Consider the following 25,701-nt stretch of genomic DNA (forward strand, 5'->3'; position numbering starts at 1 on the left):
TAAATAGATAAAAAATCTAGATATATATAATAAAATACTTTATTTTAATTATAAGTAAACAACCAAGATCTAAATGAAGGCAAACAATGAAGATTTGGAGAATTAAAAAGTTCAAGAATAGAGTTAATATAAATGATATTAAAAAAATTCGATGTGAATCAAAGTAGCATGTAAAATTTATACAGTTTAATTAAAAATAAAATATTATTATAATAATTATAAATTTTAACAAGAAAGACTTTCACAATGACTGCTAAAATAAAAAATATCAACGATAAATTCAGATGATACTATTTAGTATTCAGATGACACTATTTAGCATTTGAAATTTTCCGAAAGAAAATAAATACATTTTGATGTGAAGTATATGAATGAAAACCAGAAATTGCAAATACAATGTATAACTTAATAATAAAATACAATGATTCGTCTTTAGTATTAAACAACATTATAAAGATATTATAGATATAAATATAAACTCGAGATAATAGTTCAAAACTTAAGTGATTCAACCACATTTGTACTTTTAGACAGAAATTATACAAAGTTTTTTTTTAAACTATTAATTTTTTTAACTTAAAATTATTTTAAAATAAAACATTAATATCATTATATGAAAATGATATATAATTAAAAATATATTAAAATATTAAAAAAATTTACAAAATTTTTATAGACCCTGCAACGGGTGGACACAATACTAATATATCAATAGTAATAAAGCCAACCCAATCAGCTTCTTCCATATAATCACTACTGCCAAGCAATCAATAACGCAAACCAGCAGAAGAGAGTACATACATGATACAACAACGAAAATGGCATCATATATTATAACACACATTAACCCCTATAAAATTATCCAATTTCAACAATCTCCATAAATTCCCTACTTTCCAAAGGAGGGAAATCAACTCATGTAGTTAAAATAAAACCGGAGAAGCTATAAATCTACCGTACAAAACACTATAATCTGACGTTCTAGCATTTAACGGATGGCACATTTTCAAGCCTCATTAACCAAAGCTTTTTTCAGTAAAAGAAGATATGCAATTTCATGTTCTGTCCACTCTCCAACCTCTAACGTTAAAAGTTACGTTTAAGATTACACTAAATCCATTCTCAACCAAGAACCATAGGGCTAAACTTGTACCTTATCCTAAATAAAACCCTAAGTTCTAGCAATTCCTATATTTGCCCTGCACGGTCTGCTAAAGGATTCAAGACAGCCATGACAGTTGAAGACCCTACCTCAGTCAGAGCAACTCCAGACACCTTAGTTGCATCCTCGTTAGACTCGGACGATATTCCAGTTGACATTCCATGTAGGCTTTGAATAAAATTGCTTGATGATCTCTTTTCAGAATCAGTAGCAACATTTTGATTCTCTGTACCTATGACATCATTTGTTGTTTCTTTACTGCAGAGTTCAGAAACTATGCTTCCATCTTGCAAACTCACAACTGCAGACACCGGTAACAGTGCCTTTCCCATTGCTTGAACCACAGATGATGCACAAGTCTGATCTGATTCTGATCTTGTGTGTCGATCTGCAATAACATCCACCTTACCTGCTTGTTTACTTTGATTATTTTTTGCTTTCATCTTAGAGAGTTTCTTTTTCGGCATTTTCTTTTTGAACCGAGCCTTCTTTGCTTTGGGAACAATTACAGCCTCCACAGAGCCAGTGACAGTCTCTGCTCCCCTCTTTCTGAATGGAATTACAGTTAACTGAGAGTTGCCAAGTGATATATGAGATTCCGAAGTACTCGACTGTATAGCTAATAATGCAGTTCTAGCAGCTTTGATTTCAGCTTCTCTTTTTGTTCTTGCTGATGCTCCAATGTACTGAATCCCACCAATCTCAACCGTGCATTTAAAATTTGTTGCTCGACTAGGTGTTTCATCCTTTTGAAACTGGTATAGAGGGATGGCATAATTCATCTTCTGTGCATACTCCTGAAGCAAGTTTTTGCAAAGTCCTGTTTCATGCTAAAGAAAAAAAAAAATTATATATATGTAAAAATGAAAACAAAATATGAATAATGAACAGTAAATGGTCAGAATGAATCATGAAATATTGTTTCACCAAGTAAGAAACTACCAAAATGATGATGAACATAGGTGGATTGTTAAAATCAGCAAAAGCAAGCAATACATAATACCTCAGTGCAAAATGCTGGCAAAGAAGGTCTTTGTATCAACAAAATAGCATCTCTAGATCAAAATGTTTTCACTTTCTAATGCATGAGAAATGACCCATTATTTTCAAGAGGTGCGTTACACAGTTGAACAAAATCATTTGATGTGAAATTGAATTTAGCAACTGCCTTCCACATCGGGAAGTACAGAAACCACCAACTCCAACCCACAACCAACCAGTTTTCTAAATAATGAGATCAGATTGCCACTTAAAGAAAAGCAAACTAATAAAAGAAAGGAAAAGAAAAACAAACTATTACTGTTATCAACGGAAAGAAGCCTTGCATAACTAATTTCTATTACACCGAGTATTGAGAATTTCAATCAATAGGCACTTTATATGCACAAGACCAAGCATTTGTGTGCAACTAAGCTGCATAAAATCATTGTGCACAGCAACCAACTTTTTAACACTTCATGGGGCTACATTTACTCCAAAGTTGTGCACACTACAAGGCAACGAATATCTTACTTCAACTTTCAGATCAAAATAGTTGATTCAATATGGATACTACTTGCTTGGAAGTCTAGCCGTATCTCTTGCTCAACAAATTAACTTGTTAGACGACTTGAAAATGAAAATTCCAAGATCAAAATATTCTTAAAATCACTGCAATGACCTTGTATGTAATAACATGTCGAAGGATTACAATAAAAAATTATCATCCACGGGTAAATATCTAAAAAATATGCATCGCTAGAACCTCCATTTAAAAAATTATTTATGATTGGAAAACTCACAACAGGCTGAGAAATGCATTTAACTCCATCCGACTTGGCCAACTCTGTTAAAGCAACCTCAGCAGCTGACTGCTCTGCAGCCTTCCGATTGAAAAAACCAGGCAATGAATCATATCTAACATCTTTAAGAATCACCGTTGACCTGAAGGAAGGTTCATGAGAAGGACCTTCTTTGATGGTTTCGTAGACAGGAGTTGCCAGCCCCTTTTTTTGTGCATATTCTTGCAATCGGCTCTTAAAAACATAACAGTTGGATACACCTGACATTTGCCAGAAAGCAAGTGAAAATAATCACAATATTAGATCTCAAAGACATCAAACATCTAATTGAGTTTATTATGCTATGATTCCATATAAGGCCCACAATGTAGAATGCACGAATTCAATAAATTTATGTGTTTCATATGCACAACCTTTATTAGCAACTATCGGATTATATTTGTTTAGGTAAGCGAGCCAAACATGGACATTAAAATTTTATGCTTCACAAGATCTTTTTCAATTGCCAAACACCACTCTTGATATATCTAAAGAGACTCCAGATTACCATGTGATCGCTTCAGAGGAATTGCAATAAGATTAACAAAACATGCTAAATAATCATATCAAATATTACCATGAAAGGAGCACAAGTTTGATATCTTATAATTTAACTTCATCATACAATTGTCAAATCCTTTTATGGCAGCAAGATATATAAACAACGAGGATGGGAAAATATAATATACAGCATATAACCTCTTCTGTATACCAGATATGTCCTATAATAATAAGAAAGTTAAGCAGTGGAAGTTTGTGCTTTTCTTGCATAGAAGAGACAACAAAAGTAGGCAAATAGAAGCAAATTGGAGACATCTTGCATTGATCACCTTCTGTAGTGTCATAACTCTTGTGTTTTTAGCAATAAAATCAAAAAATGCTGTTTCCTAAGAAGTAGGAAGAACTTATCATTGATGAGTAATCACATATTTGTTGAGCACCTTAAAACAAATGAGATGCATGAAATACCAAAAAGGGAAGCTTAAAGTTTCATGCCGACCACTTATTGCTTCTATACATCCCTAAGTGGTTGAAAACTTGCAACATAACTCCAAACCTCCTATTATAAATTTGCAGAAGATAAGTAACAAAAAAGATGAAAAAGCAAACTTCAGCAAAAACAATCCAGATAACAAATTCTAACTTAGCCCACCTGGGTCTTACAAAAATCTGTGTTTAAAAAACAAGTTATTAAGTGATAGCAGCGATGACAATAGAAGGAGCGAGCAGAAGGTTTTAAAGGTTTATACAAGGAGGAATATGCGACACATGTAGTGTGGTGTTGGGTATGTGGGGGTGCGTTTGGTCAGGGTGTGTCTGTGGTTTGTAGTGTTGTTATGTGGGTGATAGTGTTTTCTAGTGTAGTAGAGTCTATTAGATAAGGTTTGTGAGGATGAAAGAAGGAATTAGGAGAGACGTTAGTTATTTTGGGAATCTCCTGTGTTAGCAGGCATTTTAAGGTGGTGACTGACCATGTGGGTGTTATTTCCTTTTCCTATATTTCTCTTTTGAGAGCAGACAGCTACTGTTTTCTAATTAGTAGCAATATTATCAACTTGTTCCTCCATTGTTCTTTAAAGCTTGCTCATTTCTCAGAACGCTGGAGATATGGACCCTCGAATTCAGAGTAAGTTCGACTCAACAGATGCTAGAATCCTGGGGGTAGAGAAACAACTTACCGGAATGGGGAATCAGGACATCACTTTATCCCAATCCATGACTATGATGCAGATTTCCTTTGAGGAGTTTTGAGTTCAGTTTTTGAACTGGGTGAAGAAACAGGAGAAGCAGCCGATGAATGAGGAAGACTATTTCTCGTGGCTGAGCTGAATGGTTAGAGGGGACTGAAGGTAGCACCGGAGATGCAGCGATGACTGGCCAAAACACCACTCCTGGTCCAAGGCAGCAGCTTGAAATGGGTCATGCCACTGCAAACAGCGGCTATGCGAATCCAGCAGTAGATACTCATCTGGTGGGATGAAAGGTGAAATTACCTCTATCTGAGGGGGTGGATCCTAGGGGATGGTTAACCAGGGCAGAAACATATTTTCGCATCAACCATACACCAGAGGAGCTGAAGATTTCTAATGCAGAGATTTGTATGGAGGAACCAGCGACTAACTGGTTTATGATTCTCCAAGAATCCTTGTCACAACTTTCATTGGATGTATTCAAGGAGGAGCTTTCACAATCGAAGAATTTGAGCTGGTGGCTTCTTTGGTTCCACAGCAACCAAAACTACAATATGTGGGTTATTTCATCAAAGGTTTACAGGAGGATATTAGGAAGCAGGACAGGATGCATAATACCATGACCAGGTTGGAAAGCAATGAGGCTGGCCAGGACCGCAAAAAAGCCCCCAAAAAAATGTCAGAGGTGGTGCGCAAATTACAGAGGGAGCAGCGATGATACGAATGACAGGGGAGCTCAAAGCACGTGGAGGGGTTTTAATTTGGGAGGTGGGCCTTTGGGCCGAGATAATCATAAGTGGGCTGGGTCTACAACACAAAATGCTTCTCTGCGTAATAAGGGCACTAAGCACATATGTTATGGGTCCGCGAATAGGATCTCATCATGGGTCTTTCCACTATGAAATCAGATGTGATTCCTTTGTTAGTATTTCTGCCCTTCTTTGGAGGACCTATTTTCTCAATGAAGGATGGTGGATTTTCTGATTTAAGAGATCACCTGCTCTTCTTAATATTTTTGATTTAAAATTCTCCTCCAGTAAACATCCCCTTTTAAAAAGGTATATATAATGATTCTTGATCACATAAGGTATCCTTCCCCAAATAGAATTCTACCAAAATAAGATTCTAAATGATAAATACTAAAGATATTTCTAAATAACAAAAGACTCCTAAATAACAATAAAAACACGTTAATCTTCCTAAATAATAAATAATAAAACTCCTAAATTATAAAGACTCTTAAATAATAAAAATCCCTAAATAATATAACATATAGTAAAATGATAGTAACATTTCTTCCCTCTTCGACTAGAGCTTGTCCGCAAGCTCGAATCTAGGAAAGAATTCATATCTGTAATCCTCAAGTTCGTCCATCAAAAGGCAGAAGAATTTCTTACACTTATGTCTTGGTGAGTAAAGTTCATCAAAATTAAAACACAGCCCTCGAGCCCAGCGGTCTACCATTCCAGTTTGGGACAGCCTTTTGATTGGAGGCGGATTTTGCTATTACTCATGTTTGAAATTGATGAGGTGTTACTCGCACAAGTCTTTTGATCATTGATGGTGGTTTGAATTGAGGGTGATGAGTTGAGTGGGACCACCCACAAGAAATGGCTTGCCCCATGCTTAATCCTTGGCTGATTAACAACTTCCTCTAAAAGCCCTCACAAAATTCATGGCGGTAACCAGGTTTGGAGGATTTTGCATCTCCACATCCATCCTTAAGGTTTCAGACAGTCCAGCAGTAAAGATGTCAGACTTGTTGCTCAGCCCTCGCCACAAGGGTCTGAAATTTTTCTTGGTACTCTTCTAATGTTCGAGGGCGAGCCTTGGCGCAACGGTAAAACGTTGTTGTCGTGTGACCGAAGGTCACGGGTTCGAGTCTTAGGAGCGGCCTCTTGCCAAAAAAATTTGGCAAGGAAAGGCTTGCCCCCAGTACACCCTTGTGGTGGGACCCCTCCCCGGACCCTCGCTTAGCGGGGACGCGTAATGCACCGGGCCGCCCTTTTTACTCTTCCTATGTTCCTGTTTGACGGAGATTAGTTAATTCACCCAATGGGTTACTGCTCAATGGTGGCCCAAAACGCAGCAAACAATAGGACTTGAACCGGTCCCAAGTGAGTCCGGACTGCTCTTGTTCGAGTCGGCGATACCATAATTGTGCTTCTCTACCTTCTCTCTTCCGTCTGTATTTTCATTGCTGAAAAATTGTTCAACGCGATACAACCAGCCTAGAGGATCCTCCTTTCTATTGTAAGAGGGAAACTGAAATCGGGTATACTTTGGAACTGTGTTTGAATTTCGGTGTTGGCCACTGTGATTGCCTGTTGCCTCTGGTTCATCGCTTCCAGTTGCAGCTCCACCTTCGTGTTCCTTTCCTTTTCCCAAAAGGTGTAACTCCAACAAATGTTGAATTCCTTTCATGCCTTCTCTTAACGCTCGCAACTCGTGGCAAAAAAAATTATCGGATTCAGTTAGCCAGCGATCAGATCCTGAACCTTGGCTATCTATTGCTCAAAATCACCCATGACGATAGGCTCTGATACCAATTTGTTATGGGTCCGCGAATAGGATCTCGTCACAGGTCTTTCCATAATGAAATCTGATGTGATTCTTTTATTGGTATTTCTGCCCTTCTTTGTAGGATTTATTTTCTCAATGAACGATGGTGGATTTTTTTATTTAAGAGATCTCCAGCTCTTCCTGATATTTTTGATTTAAAATTCTCCTCCAAGTTATTCGATAAACATCCCCTTTTAAAGAGGTACAATGATTCCTGATCACGTCACATAAGGTATCCTTCCCCAAAATAGGATTCTAAATGATAAATACTAAAGATATTCCTAAATAACAAAAGACTCCTAACGAGACTTTCTTACCTCAGCATAAGAGGATGAAGACGAGAAAAACTTCACTGAGAGGCTCGGAAAGATAAACAGTAGGTTACACCGCCAATCAGGAAAGAGTTAGAGTTTCCTTGCTTGATTGAATAAGAGTTAGAGTTGCTTGAATAGCGAAAGGTGCTGCCCTGAGCTTATCAAGTAAGATTGGATGAGGCCGATGACTTCCATGATAGGGATGATAGCAACTAAGGGAGGAAACGAAAGCAAGGCAGGAAGAAAGCTTTAGCCCTAAATCCCAAGGAAAGTTCAAATGGGAGGTTAAGAGAGGCAAGGATAAAATAAAAGCTTGGATGAGCAATCACAGCAGACAAGGTCCTTGAGCGAAAGTTATCAGTCATCTTTTCCTATTGCTATCGATTTCCTTCATGCTTTTGAAGCGCCGGGCAACCATGAATGACTCCAGGCTGAAAGAGAATCAGCTTGTCTTGGGAATGCCTTTCTATAAAGAGTATGTGATCATCACCAATTGTTTCATTCTTTTTTTCCCGTAAGTCAAGCCGCTTCATTTCCAGGTCCAGAATTCAACATAGCACTAAGTATAGCTCCCCTTTTTCACATCCCTTAGCCGTTGTCATAAATAATAAAAGACTCCTAAATAATAAAGACTCTTAAATAATAAAAATCCGTAAATAATATAACATAAAATAAAATGATCAGAACAACAACACATAAGGAGTGGGATGAGATGAGAGGAAGAAAAAGGGTCAGTGTTTTCGCTGTGAGCAGCACTACTCCCCTTCTCACCGTTGCACTGAGGGAAAATTGAGACTTCTGCTCCTCGTGGATGATGAAGAGATGAGTGCTGATGGGGAAATAATTTTAGCTGAAGCAATTAAGCCAGGAGATGAGGATGATATGGAAGGAGGTAGAGGAGAGTGCCAAACTCTGGAATGGAAAGGAAAAGTGGGGAACACGAGGATGAACTTAAAACTTGCCAATTCAATGGCAAAATTCAGGGAATTCCCATCTCAATTTTGGTGGACAGTGCGTCACCCACAACTTCATCTGAAAACTATTATTGAAATCTCTGGAACTCTTGTTAGAAGAGGGGAAGGAGATGACTATTCGTTTAGGCGATGGCTATCAGGATCCGGCCATCAAATTAGTAACGGGAGAATTTGAGTGCCAAATAAAAGCACTGGTCCTAGATATTGGTAATTTGGACATGATTCTGGGTATCGAATGGCTGCAAATGCTAGTGTGTGTGTGTGTGTGTGGGGGGGGGGGGGGGGGGAGGGAGGGGGTTTGAGATGTCATGACCGGAAATTGCAGAGAATGAAATTTTGGAGGAAACGGGAAACAGATAGAACTCCAAGGGGTCCACACTGGCTATTAAAAAAGGCCACAAGAATGGAACCGTCAGTTAGAAGGGGATCAGCAACGACAACTGAATTTTCTTTCGGTCAAATTTGTTTCAGTTTTCAAAGAGCCCGAGGGATTACCACCATAGAGTGGAATTTCGCATGCTATTAATTTAATTCCAGGCCGAGTCTGTGTTCGACCTTATCGGTATCTCTCATCACCACAAGGATGAAACCCAACGACAGGTATAAGTCAAGGGGATTACAGAAACAGCGGCAGAGCATAAAGAGAGACTCAACATGGAGGTTGTGTGTGGATTACGTTACTGTTCCGGATAAGTATCCCATCCCGGTGGTTGATGAGTTACTTGACAAGTTGTATGGATCAAGGTACTTCTCCAAAATTGATTTAAAGTCGGATACCACCAAATTTGGATGAAGAAAAGACCACGGCAGACACTATGAGTACCTTGTGCCGTTTGGGTTGACCAATGCCCTAGCAACATGCCAGACCACCATGAATGACAACTTCAGAACTTTCTTTCGAAAATCAGCCTTGGCTGGCTTCGACGACATCCTTATTTTCAGTAACAGTTGGGAGACGCATTTGAAACAGGTGGAAGATGTTTTGCGGGCGTTAACAGACAGTTTGTAGCAAATTTCAAGAAGTGTCAACTGGGGGGTTTAACAGTGGAGTATTTGGGATATGTCCTCACGGGAGAAGACGTCCTAATGGATCCAGCCAAGGTGGAAGCTGTGATAGCTTGGCTGATTCCAGCCAAGGTGGAGTATTCCAAATGCATCGCCAATTATGGTAAACTTGCGAAACCTATAACCCATCTGACAAAAAAAAAAAAGATAATTCCGTATGGACTGCTGTGTCACAAGAAGCCTTTGAGGCCCTTAAACACACCCAAGCTGGTGGGTGTAACAGTGGAGTATGGAAGCTGTGATAACTTGGCCGATTCGGGTAAAAGGGGTGCGAAAGTTTCTTGGTCTCACCGGTTGCTACCGCAAATTCATCGCCCATTATGGTAAACTTGTGAAACCTATAACTGATCTGACAAAAAAAAAATAATAATAATAATTTTCTATGGAATGCTGCGTCACAAGAAGCCTTTGAGGCCCTTAAACACACCCTTACCATGGCCCCGGTTCTAGCCTTACCCAATTTTGAAGAAATATTTGACATTAAGTGTAACGCATTTGGAAAGGGAGTGGAAGTTGTTTTGATGCAGACCAATTGCCTTTTCCAGTAAAGCATTGGCAGATCGTAATTTAGCAAAATCATCCTATGGCAAAGAGATAATGGGGTTAGCATTGGCTATTCAACATTGGCGGATTTATTTATCAGGCAGAAAATTCAGGGTAATCACAGACCAGAAAAGCTTAAAACATCTCCTCAACCAACGCCTTACAACGTGTGATGAGCAAAATTGGTTGGCCAAGTTGTTAGGGTACCAATGAGATATATTCTATAAGCGGAGGAAGTTAAATGTAGCTACAATGCTCTCTAGGCACTTGTTTCCGTAATGGAATGATGGAGCACAAGTCACGACCGGAAATTGCAGAGAATGAAATTTTGGAGGAAACGGGAAACAGATAGAACTCCAAGGGGTCCACACTGGCTATTAAAAAAGGCCACAAGAATGGAACCGTCAGTTAGAAGGGGATCAGCAACGACAACTGAATTTTCTTTCGGTCAAATTTGTTTCAGTTTTCAAAGAGCCCGAGGGATTACCACCATAGAGTGGAATTTCGCATGCTATTAATTTAATTCCAGGCCGAGTCTGTGTTCGACCTTATCGGTATCTCTCATCACCACAAGGATGAAACCCAACGACAGGTATAAGTCAAGGGGATTACAGAAACAGCGGCAGAGCATAAAGAGAGACTCAACATGGAGGTTGTGTGTGGATTACGTTACTGTTCCGGATAAGTATCCCATCCCGGTGGTTGATGAGTTACTTGACAAGTTGTATGGATCAAGGTACTTCTCCAAAATTGATTTAAAGTCGGATACCACCAAATTTGGATGAAGAAAAGACCACGGCAGACACTATGAGTACCTTGTGCCGTTTGGGTTGACCAATGCCCTAGCAACATGCCAGACCACCATGAATGACAACTTCAGAACTTTCTTTCGAAAATCAGCCTTGGCTGGCTTCGACGACATCCTTATTTTCAGTAACAGTTGGGAGACGCATTTGAAACAGGTGGAAGATGTTTTGCGGGCGTTAACAGACAGTTTGTAGCAAATTTCAAGAAGTGTCAACTGGGGGGTTTAACAGTGGAGTATTTGGGATATGTCCTCACGGGAGAAGACGTCCTAATGGATCCAGCCAAGGTGGAAGCTGTGATAGCTTGGCTGATTCCAGCCAAGGTGGAGTATTCCAAATGCATCGCCAATTATGGTAAACTTGCGAAACCTATAACCCATCTGACAAAAAAAAAAAAGATAATTCCGTATGGACTGCTGTGTCACAAGAAGCCTTTGAGGCCCTTAAACACACCCAAGCTGGTGGGTGTAACAGTGGAGTATGGAAGCTGTGATAACTTGGCCGATTCGGGTAAAAGGGGTGCGAAAGTTTCTTGGTCTCACCGGTTGCTACCGCAAATTCATCGCCCATTATGGTAAACTTGTGAAACCTATAACTGATCTGACAAAAAAAAAATAATAATAATAATTTTCTATGGAATGCTGCGTCACAAGAAGCCTTTGAGGCCCTTAAACACACCCTTACCATGGCCCCGGTTCTAGCCTTACCCAATTTTGAAGAAATATTTGACATTAAGTGTAACGCATTTGGAAAGGGAGTGGAAGTTGTTTTGATGCAGACCAATTGCCTTTTCCAGTAAAGCATTGGCAGATCGTAATTTAGCAAAATCATCCTATGGCAAAGAGATAATGGGGTTAGCATTGGCTATTCAACATTGGCGGATTTATTTATCAGGCAGAAAATTCAGGGTAATCACAGACCAGAAAAGCTTAAAACATCTCCTCAACCAACGCCTTACAACGTGTGATGAGCAAAATTGGTTGGCCAAGTTGTTAGGGTACCAATGAGATATATTCTATAAGCGGAGGAAGTTAAATGTAGCTACAATGCTCTCTAGGCACTTGTTTCCGTAATGGAATGATGGAGCACAAGTCACTAAGTGGATAGTGAACCCTAATTAATTCGAATTAAGGCTGATTTGCAAAAAGATCTGCAATCCAGGTCCGATTTCCAGCTGAAAAATGGAGTTTTGATGAACAAAAATCGGTTGGTCATTTCAGCTACTTCGCCTTTTATTCCTTCACTCTTACACAAATTCCATTCCTCACACATGGGGGGCACTCTGGATTTTATCGTACTTACAGGCATTTGACAGCTACCATTTACTGAATTGGCATGACTAAAGATGTTCAAGAGTACGTTCGAAACTGTGACATATGTCAGAAACCTAAAGCTTCAAAGTTATCGCCAATGGGACTGCTACAAACATTGAGTATTCCAGACATGGTATGGAACAAGATCTCGATGGATTTTATGACAGGGCTGCCTAAATCTAAAGGTTTGAGGCCATTCTGGTGGTGGGAACAGATTAAGCAAATATGATCATTTCATCCCATTGAGGCATCCGTATTCGACAAGGTCCATTGCTGGTCAAGGAGGTTGTTTGACTTCACGGAATTCCCCAAGCCATTATAAGTGATTTGGATCCCTTTTTTATGAGTACATTCTGGTCCGAATTGTTTAAGTTTCTGCAAAATTGCACATGTCCTCCGCCTACCATACGAAAACAAATGGTCAAACCTAAGTGACCAACAGATGTTTGGAGGTGTATTTGCAGTGCTTTTAAGTTGAACCACGGACTTGGGCTCACTGGCTACCATGGGCAGAATATTGGTTTAACACATTGATGTCTGGATTTCCAAACTTGGCTTGTTGATCGTACTGATCACCTGAAATAAGACATAGAAGTAGTCAAAGAAGGGACCAGTGACCCCTTTCCATTGCTCAAGTCAGTGATGATACTGAGTGAGAAAGCTTTAGAGTAGCTGAAAGCGGAATGAGTAAGTACCTTTCGGATTTTTACCTTATATTTATAGTAGTTTTAGGGGTACCCTATATTTTAGTAGACTCCGACGTGGCGATGCCTCAGTGGTGTGTCCTTGTCCTTTTCTAATTACTTTTGGGAGTGCCCGCTGCTTCCTCTTATTCCGACGGGAATAATGGACGAGGTAAGTGTGCTTCCCAAGCTCCTCTTTTGATTGGGCCACGTATCTAGCATACATACTTTTCGGGGAAGGTAACCTTATTGGTCCATGTGTACTCCTTTTCATGATAGTATGATATCACATCAGTTGTCATCTGGGGTGACTCCATTCGAAGTTGTGTATGGTCGAAAACCCTCTACTCATTTGCAATATGTTCCAGGAGTAGTAAAGGTTGAGTGGGTGGCAAGAGAATTGGCAGACCAACGACCGTACTAAAATATTTGCTCAATTAAAATTTAATTTGAGTAAGGCTCAATAATTGATGAAGAAATAGGGGATTGGGTTTACTTGAAATTACGGCCTCACAAACAAGAATCAGTTGCTCGGAGAGTTAACCAGAAACTGGCAGTTTGTTTGTATGGGCCCTTCCAGATTTTGCGGCATATTAGGGAAATGGCTTATGAGCTGCAACTCCCAGAACACTAAAGAGTACATCAGATGTTCCATGTTTCTATGCTAAAACAAGCAAACAAACCTCGCCAAGTTGAACCTACACTCTAAAACAAGCAAACAAGCCTCGCCAAGTTGAACCTACACTGACAGCCAGATTTGAGGTGTCTATTGACGATTCAGACCAACCTGAACAAGTTCTTGCTACTCGGATAACCACAAAAAATGGAGAACAGGTGAAGTAATGGTTGATTCAGTGGCAGGGTAAGAATGGATGAAGCAACATGGGAGGATGAAATCATTATTCGAGCTCAATTTCTGTCCCTCGGTTTGAGGACAAGACTGCTCCTCAAGCGGGTGGCAATGATAGCGGCGATAGCGATAGAAGGAAGGAGCAAAAGGTTTTAAAGGTTTATACAAGGAGGAATATACCACACGTGGTGTGGGGTGTGTGGGAGTGCGTTTGGTCAGGGTGTGTGGCATCTACCTTCAACAGGAAGGTCGGTAACTAGTCGACTAAGACAGAGAGGGTTCCAAAAATTTGCTAAAATTTCAACGAATAAAATAATAAAATCTTGGATAAGAAAAATCTCATATCAATGGATTTTAACGGAATTCAATTAATTGAATTCCATTTTCATCAAGTCGGCTGTTTGAAAAGGAGTAAAATTAAAGAAATCATTTTCTTAAGAAAAATAGCTATTTTGAGAGAATTCTAAATAATGTAAGAATTAAATTGAATTCCTTTCTTTCAAGTGATAAAGATCAGCAATGCCAGGTACATTTAGTTCAATGCCCCCACTGAGCAGAAGAACAGAAGGTTCATTCCGTTTTTGCATCCTTAGAATTCCATAATTCACAATTATAATAAATAGTCAACAACAGTTACAGCTAAGTAACAACAAAATCAATAAATCTCTGACATTGGAAAAATTATCATCCATTCATCCTTATGCTGAATTCGACAACTAGCTATCCAATGAACATAGTTGTTAAATCGAGATTCGACTCGTGACTCGAAATCTCATTTTACGAATCGGGACTCGTGAATCGAACCGAATCATAAGATTCGGATCAAATTCAAAATATTATAAAAAAAATAAAATATTAACCATATTTAACTTTAAATATTAGTCTAAAAATGCAATTTTAATATCCAAATAGAAATTATATTAAGTAGAGACAGACAGAATGTAAAAAATAGAAAGAACAGAGAGTATTAGAAGATAATAACAAATAAATAGAAAAGAAAAGGGAAGGTTTTGGAATTTGTAAAGTGAAGAGTCATGTAATCACATTCGATTTGATTCGATTCAGCTTTATTTCGAGCCGGATCTTCATCACCATTCATCAAAAACTTAAACAACACTAACTACTAAACTCACACTCCGAGTCCGATTGTTATTTATTAAGTTATCAACTCAAACTAGTTCCATTCCATCTTATCAAGTTGACAACAAGGCAAAAAAACAGAGTTAGAAATTCAAACTCATCATCTCTACTAAATTATTAAATAGAATCCTTGTGAATTAGTTTTATTAGGATTCCATTTCATTGGATTTGAATTTTAAGTACTTGGTTAATATGATTTCTTTTTTTTACATTAAAATTGCATTTCTAGACTAATATTTGATAATATTTTGAGTTCAACATGGTAAATATTCTTTTTTTTATATAATATTATGAATTTTAACTGAATCTTACGATTCGGTTCGATTCTCGAGTCAAGATTCACAAAATGAAGATTTCGATTCACGAGTCGAATCTCGATTTGACAACTATGGGGAAGAGTCATCTTCTTCGGAACTTCTTTTGTTGTACATTTTTTAGTTGTTAAAAATTAAAAAACAGTTTTTTTTAAATGGTGGCCTCAATCAACCGAATCGGGTGACTCAGCCGATTCATGAAGCTTTCGAGTCGTACCATAGATACGACTCGAATTCTTCATGAATCAAATCGTACGAGTCGACTCGCGACTCGTACGATTCTAACAACTATGCCAATGAATACAACAAATGAAAGAGCAAACAGAAAAATAAAAAAATCAGATAAATACTCATAACTAATAGTTAGTTTCCTACCTTGGGGGGGAGATAACAACTGTGCTGCAGGAGAACCATTATCACTAGGAGGCATAAAATATTCTTGTGCAGCCTGGTTACCAGCTCCACTCCTCTTCTTAGAAGAAAATGCAGCAACAGGTTCTGTACAAAAATCAAATCTTGGAGTTAGAAAGGGTGCCTCATATGCAGCCGCAGCTGCAGGATTCTCAAGCAGTGGAATAGCAAGCAAACCAGAAACAGCTGCTGCATTTGTATAGCTGGAAGCTTCAGTCTGAGCAGCTTCTGTGTGCATCGCTTTGAATCTTTGCCTTCTTTTGTGCGAGTCCTGCATATAAACTGAAAACATATTTAAAAACAGATAAAATCTTACTACAAATTAAATGCAAAGTCAATATTCCTGATAACAAAACCTTCTAAAACAAGTTGCCAACTCCATGATAAAGAAAAAAGAAGATGTGAGCTACTATTTCCGCAACCCACCAAAAACAAAGAGATAATTATATGAATGCTCAGTGGAAATTAGCAAGAATGATTGTTAATTTTATATATTTGTACCAGGGAAAAAATATACCACACTAATAGAATTCAAGATAGTTCTTGGAAAGTGCTTTAAAAGCAAAAAGAATATAGAGTTATGGCTGGCATTGGTCAATTCAGTTCAATATGCAAACCAAACTGAAAAAGAACCCAATCAAAAGTTGATAGAAAATAGAAATCAAACCAAAGTTTACCTAAAACCAAAATCAAAATAACAGAAGTTTCAATATACTTGAAAAATAAACTAAATTTTGGACCAAAAACAAAAATGTCGTAAAACATGTTGCGTATGGATTAAATGACTTCAATATTAACACGAGATTTATTATTATTACTTCTAAAGGAAAAAAGAAAAAGGAAAAACAATAAATATTTTAAAAGGCACCCGCTCCATTTATAATCAGGTAAATTACACCCATGGCCCTTAAACTTTGCACTTACTTTCATTATGGCCCCTGAACTTCAAAACTAGACATTATGGCCCTTGAACTTTGCACGAACTTCAAAACTGGACACTATGGCCCTTGATCTTTACACTTTACTAACATAATAACTCCTTTTACCGTTGACCAAGTCAAAATGAATGATGACGATCTCAAAATGGAAAAGTCCAAGAACTAAAGTTATTTAAAAACACATTTCTCATGGAACCACTATTTTCGGGTTTCCAAATCACTAATTTCGGAAGTTCCTCTCTCTAACCAAACAACACTTAAATAACCTCAAAACCAAAAAGTTACAAGAATTGAAGTTTCTTAGAATATCATTTCTATTAGGTCTACAGTAAAGGGTTACCTGCTATTGGAGTGGTCATTTTGATCAACATTAAAAGGAGCCACTATGTTAGTAAAGTGCAAAAATTTAGGGGTTATAATGCTGGGTTTTGAAGTTCAGGGGCCATAATGAAAATAAAAGCAAAGTTCAGAGGCCATGGGTGTAATTTATCAATTTTCGATAGGGCAGCGCTGATGTTTCTTGGAAATGTTAGAGTTAAATTTGCACAATTTCATAAGTTAGGGCTAAATTTGCACTTCATTTGAAAGTTAGGACTAAATTTGGCCCTTATCCCTTATTATATCAATAAATAAATAAAAAAGCTTAGGATTCTACGCAAAGCCCAACCTATCTAATTAGGATTTGATGAACAGATGGAAAGAAGGCAAAGAACTTAAAATACAGTATGCTTGCTGGATGTGAATTTCTAAAAGCAAAGAGGAAAAAGAAAATAGAAACAACAAATTAACATGAACCCGGTGTGGCCTCTCCGCAACTTCTCTGGAGGATAAAACTTTTAGCCCTTGTTTGGGAGGAGCTTAAATTAACTTCGTAAGTTTTGTTTAGAGGAAACGAAAGTTAATGGGAGTTAACATTTTACTCAAATTACCTCTAAATTTAACCTCCCAAACAAAGTCAGGTTTTAAACTTCACTTTCATCGATGCTTCCTTTTCCCTTTACATCCTCTAACCTCAAACAAAGGCTTAAGTAAACAATTGGGGATGGACTTACAGCTTCAGAAAAAGAAAAAAAAAAACTAAAATCCTAATGTCTCTATAATTATTCAACTATTCATGGACAACAAGGCTCACAAATCAAAATAACTATTTTCCACATATTTAAGAAATGAGGGTTTTTAATTACCTCAATGAAATTGAATCAATTGCAATCCTCGATCTTTATAGCTGAAGACTGCGAGAGCCGGGGCAAAGGGAGACAAATGCAAATGAAACAGGTGTGAGATGTAGTGGAGAGAAGAGAGTTCGACTTCATAGGGAGCGGTCACTAGTAGCAACGAAACCGTAAGAGAGAGGGACTGGCAGTGGTCGTCTCATGGTTGCGTTGACGGTGGAGAGGGGGAGTGGATACTGACACCGGCGAAGGGTGGAAACGTCAAAAGGGGGGCTGTATCTGCCTTTCGACTTCGGGAATTCGATGAGAACCGTCTAAAAACGTATCGTTTTTCCTTTTTCCTTTTTCTTTTTTCTTTTTATCTTTGTGTTGCGCACAAAACAGTAAATTATTATACATAGCCACAATTTCTTACCTCTAGCACCGTCAATAGACGGAAATATTCTTTGGTCAAATTTGGAAAAAACTCAAAACCTCTCGAACACCCTAAACGCTATTGGATCAAATCCGGACTAATTTCTCAACCAAACCATGGATCGTGATAGGGCGGTAAAGGGAAAGCAAAAATGGTACGATTTACGGTTTTTGTTTGATGATTTTAGCTTTATTTTTGAATCTGTGCGTCATTTTAGAATCGCCGGAATCACACTCGGACGTTTGAACATTACGTCCGACCTATGGTTCGGGCGTTTGAACATCACGTCCGACCTATGGCGCGGGCCTGATAGCCTCATGCCCGCACCATAGGTCGGGCGTAATGTTCAAACGCCCGAACCACAGGTCGGGCGTAATGTTCATACGTCCGCACCGAATGGTATTTAGTGTTTTTTTATTTTTTAAATAATTATAATTACATTTAATTAAATTGGTAAATGTTAAATGTTTGATTATAATTTATATGTTAAATGTTTAGATTGATTTGATTATAATTTATATGTTAAATATTTTGATTAATTTGATTATAATTTATATGTTAAATGTTAAATGTTTAGATTATTTTAATGTAATTTTGTAGACGGAGCGGTCTACTATCGTGGGGAAATCTATCCCGTCATTTGCTCGTTGTCTAGATATGGATGAGGAGGAGGATACACCACGGCATAAGAGACAGCGTGGTATTGATATATCGGGTCGTAGGCGGAGAGGGGCTGCGATGGAGCAGGTGCGGAGGGGTCCGATTGTGGAGGCTGTATTGGATCAGCCCGAGATTCGGGGAGCGGAGGCGGCGATGGATTATGATGACTGAAATCGTGATGTTGATGTTGTGGATGACTATTTCCAAGAGGTAGCCCAAGTACAGCGACAGCCTGTATCTGGTGGTGATGGTGAGGGTGAGGATAGCCGACCCAAGGCAGACAGCGCAGAGGTGGTCGCTTTGCGAGTACATGTATTTTTAATTTGCGTATAGTATTTTAAATTTTAATATAGTATATTATAATTTTAGTATAGTATAGTATTTATAATTTTAGTATAGTATAGTATTTTATAATTTTAGTATGGTATTTTATAATTTTTAGTATAGTATAGTATAATTTTTATATAGTATTTTTAATTTTTAGTAAAGTATAGTATTATTTTAGTATAGTATTTTATAATTTTAGTATAGTATTTTTAATTTTTAGTATAGTATAGTATAATTTTAGTATAGTATTTTTAATTTTTAGTATAGTATTTTATAATTTTATAATTTTATTTAAAATTTCAGGGACCAGCAAACGTCCCAAAGCTAGTGAGGACCACAGTTGGATTGTTTCTAGGTCGGTGGATGGTGGCCCCATTGATGGTTCCGTGATTCCTAGTTTTCTAGGACATGTTGCCTCACGGATGCTGGGAGGGGAGCTTCGATCGTTTCTGACATGCTACAATAGATCAATAGCATGTCAGAATTTGGGGGTGCGGTTACGTGGTGCGACACCTGAGGTAAGAATAATTTAGTCTGTCAAAATTATTTTAATTATTATTTTTAACCCTAAACCTCAAAAAAAAATTATTAATTGTATATGTGTCATTTTACAGCTGCGGGATATGGTCGAGAGGACTGGGTTGTCGCACCTCCCATCCACTATGTTCAGGAACCTCGACACCCCGTTATTATATGCGTTCATAGAGCGGTGGCAGCCCGATACGAACTCCTTCCACATGCCGTTCGGGGAGATGACTATTCTACTGCATGATGTATGGCAGATTCTGCGTATCCCGATCGACGGTGCGATGGCCTTGAGTCTCCTAGTACTGAGCGGTTGCATGCCATGTGCATGATGATGTTCAGGGTGGATCAGGAGGAGTTGCTGTCGCGGATCCGAAAATACTGGAGTGGTGGAGGTGTATTTGTTGATGTTGTACACAGACTTACCAACAAGGGTAGGGATGGCGCGACTCAGGCCACGGCGTGGATGTGGCTTATGCTCGGATCCACCTTGTTTGTCAACAAGAGTGACGATAAGATTAGGCTATCCCATCTGGCTGAGGTTCACAGCAGTGTCAGATGGGCAGCTGGACTTCCATGGGGGTCTGCTACACTTGCCACATTATATCGGCAGCTGGGGATAACGAGCAGAGGAGACTGCTCTGGTATTTGCGGATGTTTGACGCTACTACAAGCGTGGATATACGAGTATTTTCCGGTGTTCCGGACACATAGACTACCACACAGGATCCCAGCTGACTGTCCCCGTGCATGCAGATGGAAGGTTGGGGTTCCAGGCAAGACGATCGCCCGACTAAAGACCATACGTGCACAGCTGGACCGCATGACGGCAGCCGAGGTATTTTATAAAATTGTAGTATTAATTATAGTTTTATTTATAATTTTAGTATTAATTATATTTTTTATTTTAATTTTATAATTTTGGTATATTTTTATTTATAATTTTAGTATAGTATTTTTAATTTTAATTTTAATTTAGTATTATTTATAGTATATTGTTATTTATTATTGAGTATTATTTTTTACATGTGACGTGGTTGCCTTATGGTCCTGTCCCCGATGATGATCAGTTGCGAATGTCCTACACCGGTTGGATACGGTGTGGAGACATTGTCGAGCCGTATATGCCGGATCGAGCATTACGCCAGGTCGGATATACTCAGCCTATCCTGGCTGAGCGTATTAGACATGATAGAGCAGTACAACCATGGAAGTCTTTATTGTACAGGCTCAGGCATTCCTCTGTCACAGTTGAGGATACCTGGCGGAGATTTCCATCGACTCGGGGCATTGATCGGAGGAGATGCCGGCCAGTTGGATACGATCCCACTGTCTACGATGCTGATTACATGGACTGGTACATGCGATATTCGCATCCTCATCTCCTTCATGCCCCACAAGATGGACCGGTCGAGCATGCTCGCTCCAACAACGAATTTGTAAGTTTATTATTATTTAATATTAGTTTACATGTGTTTGTTTTTTAATAATTATTTATTTTTTTGATGTGGGTTAGCTGGTTGTGGCGTATCACACAGCGAGCGGCTACCGGCCGAACTGATGAGGAGGCTCCACTTATTAGGAGCGAGATGGATGAGTTTATGGACGTGTGGCGTCGGGCGAACTGATATATGTTTTTATGTGTTTATCTACTAGAACTTATTACATTTTAACACTTTTAAAATTATATGTACTCTTTTATGTTTATTAATTTATTTTAATGTTTATGTTGTTAAATTTTATTTTGTAAAAGGGTAATCCGAGTTAAATTTCTTAATTTTTATTTCTAAAACGTTAATCCGAGTTAAAATTATATATTTTTTCCAATCCCAACCACGCGGGTGTGAGGATATCACGCCTCACCCTGTGGTGAGGCGTGATTACCTCACGCCCGCGTGTCGGGAGAGGAAATTATCCTCCATTTCCCACCCCAAAGCCTCAAAGGGTATTTTCGTCCTTTCACGGGGCTAAAGGTGGAAAATGGAGGCTATGTTTAACAACACCCCACAAAAATTAATAGGATTGTCATGTTAGAGCATCTCTAGTGCAACCAAATTGGTTGTTACTTTCTACCAATTGGTTATAACCAAGCACTAGAGAGCTTATTAACAAGTATAGTTTGTTACTAGCCTAACCCTACAAACTTTTACTCTTTAGGGCCCATCTATAAAGCATAAAGAAGATCTTTTAGTGTGTAAATTACAAATCCAACTTTATTCTTTTATTTTTATATTTTTTTTACCTTCAAAATTTTTGAAGTAACAAATACTCTCTAATGGATTGTAACTTTTAGGTGTAAATTATCCCATGTGGCACCCCTAAGTTAGCATCTCCAACATTAACTAGCTATTTGACTCTCGAAAATAATATAAAATATTAGTTTAGTCAAATTTAGCTAGCCAAATTTATGTCTTGCTCCAACCATACTAGCTATTTGACTCTCTATTTAATTATTTTATCATTAAAAGTGATTAAATTTAAAGAAAAAAAAAGAAAAAGTAGAAAAAAGATACAAAGAGGTAAGAGAAAGAATGAATAAAAAATAGAAATAGCTAGTCAAATAGACTAGCCAAATTTAGCTAGTGAAAATGGCTAGCTATTTATTCTAGAGAGCCATGTCACCTTATTGGAATGGTCACTTTCTAAATGGCTAGCTAAATTTGACAATTTAGAGAGCCATGTCACCCTATTGGAGATGCTCTTAAAGACCCAATATACATTTTGATACCTGCAATATCGACTCACACATTCCCATCATCAACGGTTTGATGGTTGGTTCGGTTTGATTTATAATTGAGTCGTTTGAAAATATGAGTTTCAATTCGTAAACGTATCGATTTTGAACATGACTCGATTCGAAAGTTGGTAAGGATGTTCGGTTATAAGCTCGTGAACAAATTGATTATAATATTCACAAATAGCCTCAAAACAAACTCATTAATAAACTCATAAATTGATTTATATGTCAAGGATCTAGTCGTTGCCATAATCATATGTCAAGGATCTAGTTGTTGCCATAATCACACTCGATCTTGAGAATCACGAGCCAAATGGACTTGAGGGATAAAAGTCCCGGTATTTGGGCACACTCCCTCTTATCAACAGGAGACACGTGGTCCACCCCGCTCCACAATCTGTAACTGTCTTCTATAGCTCAAAATTAGTATAAATAGAGTAAGCTTAGCTCGAGGTAAACAAATCCATTCAATTTCAGTAAGCTTATATTTACAGCTTTATTTACTGATTGTGATCATCTTTCAATTTTTTCCACAAGCTGACTTAAACATCATAGCGGGTTCACCGTACAAACGGCTCCCCTTTAACCTTGTTTTTATGCAGTTGTAGATTAACACATGGACTCTCAGGATTCAACCATATTAAAGAGTATCTCCAAGAGGCTCTTAGTCTACTTTCTAAAAATAATATAAACAATTAATTTTAATCATTTAAGACATTAAAATACATGTCATCCCCAATAATACTACTCATGCTCGCTCCTTATTGTTTTTCATCATTAAAATTACTATGTGATTCAGGATATGGGTTAGGCCCATAACAAAGCCCAGCGGGCCAACACAAAGCATGATGGGCCCACTAACAATGCCTATAAATACCTCTCAATAACTCTCACAATGGTAGGATGCATTCTCTCTCTCTCTACATTATTATTTGGCACCTCGAGAATACTTCAGGAGCATCCCACTGTTACTATTCAGTCTTATACCTAATTATTTGGTGCAGTGAGCGTGGACTATAAGTAACTTTGGTTTTTAGAAGAATGGAGAGCCCAGCTGAAACTACACCCCTGAAAGAAATGTTAATCGGTGGAACAAGTTCCGCGACAAATGAGCATCGAGCAGCTCCCACCATACCGATCTCCCCTACGAACCTAGGCCCTTTGCTGGAAGAAGTAGACCCAGTGGAAGAGGAAGCGTACAACACATCGCAGCTCATCAGTGTGATTTGTGGTTTCTAGATGGCGCAGGCAGTTCAAACCGCGGCCCAAATGAAGATCATCGAACAACAAAGGAGCCTACAGGAGGAGAACGCCAAAATCTGGCAATATCTTTAGGAAGTTGGAGGGCCCGCAACCCCGAGGGCTGAGGGACGACGAATGAGGGTGACAGTCGTGCCCTTGGAAGCATCATCGGTATGAAGGGAAATAGGCTAACGTTTGGCAGCGGAAATATAAAAATTTTAACCTTTTTCCATTAACCAAGATCTGTTAATCGTTATTTCGTATAAAGAGGGATAGAAAGAAATACCTTTTGAAGATCTATCTACCGTTGCAATCGTAGTGCCCACAACTCTTACTCCGAGATCCCGAGCACAAGACAAAAACACAATTCAAAACATGATTAGAACTCAACCGTATAAAAGCAACCAAAGTAGATTGCCTCTAATAAATCAACACAAGATCAAGGATAAGAGAAAGAGATTAATAATCAATTGAAACGGGAGGAAGCGGTGGATTATTTCGTCCTCAACTGGGGGTGTCGAAATTCTCTCTCTTCGGTTAACTAGGGTTGGCCGAAATACTCATGTAAGGGGGGTATATATACTCTCTTGTATCTAAATCCTAGTTAGATAGAATTAGGTTACTGAATAAGAATTTAATTCGGAATAAAATTCTTATTAGTTATTATCTATAATTATATCTAAATATAAAGATAATAATAATAACTTGACAAGATAATAATAGAAGCAATTTAATCTCATTAAACCTCCTAACTTATTTATTCTTTAATTAATTTAATTCACAATCATAATCTAATTAGAATTGTTAAAAATCAAATTAATTATTTATGTATTTTATATACATAAAATCGCCCCCCTATGTACTGGGCCTTAGTGGACTCAGTTGGGCTTCCATCAATTAATTAACATATGTTTCTCTTTTAGGCTCCAAGTTTTATATGTGACCCATTAGGTTCTTATTGCTTCTAGCCGTATGCAACCATTAAATTAATTTTCTCAGAATTATATTTAATCTTTGCATCACGGAATGAGTACGCGAAATGTGATTGGCAGATCCGAAACATTCCCCCAGAGCTATAAGAAGACAGGTTGATTCTATCGTTGACCTTTCCGTATTAGTTACAGTATAATTCGATCCTTTATCAATTACATCCTTGAACAGAATCTTATGACTATGGATAATGTCAAGTCACATATAGCGAGACGTTCGTTTTACTTGTATAGGCCGAGTTAACTCCAATTAGATAGGTTAAGTGAAATATGCATTTCAAGTCTTAAGCTATCACCTTGCAAGGATTTAGAGTCAAGTCTTCCACAAGCGATCCTTGGACGTATCTCCCATTTATCAGGAGTGACAAATGCTCAATCCAATGTATAACTATCCTGCAATTACTTCCTGTGATACCCAACGTCTGCCGTTCACACCCCAGAGTCATCTCTGTTATGGATCGTGTTACAACAGGATCAAAGCATCGCATTCCATAATCCAGAATCACTAATTAACATTCCTTTGAGTCTTAGGATTACTTATACCTATTAATACCAATGAGATGAACATGTGATAAGGATAAATCTACCCATCCTGTTATCTCAAGTTGGGTCCCCAATCCTAATGAACTCCATTCATTGGATTCATGTAACTGTCCAGATATCTACATATCTGAAGCTTATGAGATCAGCTCTCTATCTCGATAGAAAACATTGTTACATGCAAGTCTCAACAGTGTTTATGTCAATCCCTATTCAAAACATATCACTTGGCTTGGGGTGCTTTTAAGTTTATTAGTTTATTATAATGTTTCGTCTCACTTCATGCTTGTATGAACACTTTATAATCACTTTAAATAAACTCAGGGATTTCCTTTTATTAGACTTATTTAGTTCTTTAAAGAAGGTTGCCTTTATACAGTTATGAAACCATATCTTATTAAAACAAATGATATAAAGAACAATTCATTTACATTAGGTTTATATCCTGGAACAATTGTCTATAGGACACTAAACCCCAACATACTCCCACTTGGACTAAAGCCAATTG

At 38.1% G+C, this 25,701-nt stretch overlaps 1 protein-coding gene across 2 annotated transcripts; it reads right to left on the reverse strand.

Moving 5' to 3' along the window:
- Positions 1-805: 805 nt before the first annotated feature.
- Positions 806-18,093, reverse strand: LOC136235718 (double-stranded RNA-binding protein 1). Of its 2 annotated transcripts, none has more exons than XM_066025611.1 (5): positions 17,771-18,093; positions 15,826-15,919; positions 15,613-15,735; positions 2,944-3,203; positions 806-1,992 (listed from the first exon to the last, which is right to left on the reverse strand). In XM_066025611.1, exons 2-5 carry the CDS (start codon positions 15,884-15,886, stop codon positions 1,189-1,191), a joined length of 1,248 nt encoding a protein of 415 aa, XP_065881683.1. In that variant the 5' UTR covers positions 15,887-15,919; positions 17,771-18,093; the 3' UTR covers positions 806-1,188. The 2 variants fall into 2 exon arrangements, with proteins under 2 accessions (XP_065881683.1, XP_065881682.1); XM_066025610.1 differs by having other exon boundaries at positions 15,826-15,930.
- Positions 18,094-25,701: the final 7,608 nt, after the last annotated feature.

Source organism: Euphorbia lathyris, chromosome 7 (genome assembly GCF_963576675.1).
Source record: "Euphorbia lathyris chromosome 7, ddEupLath1.1, whole genome shotgun sequence".
NCBI classification, from domain to species: Eukaryota; Viridiplantae; Streptophyta; class Magnoliopsida; order Malpighiales; family Euphorbiaceae; genus Euphorbia; species Euphorbia lathyris.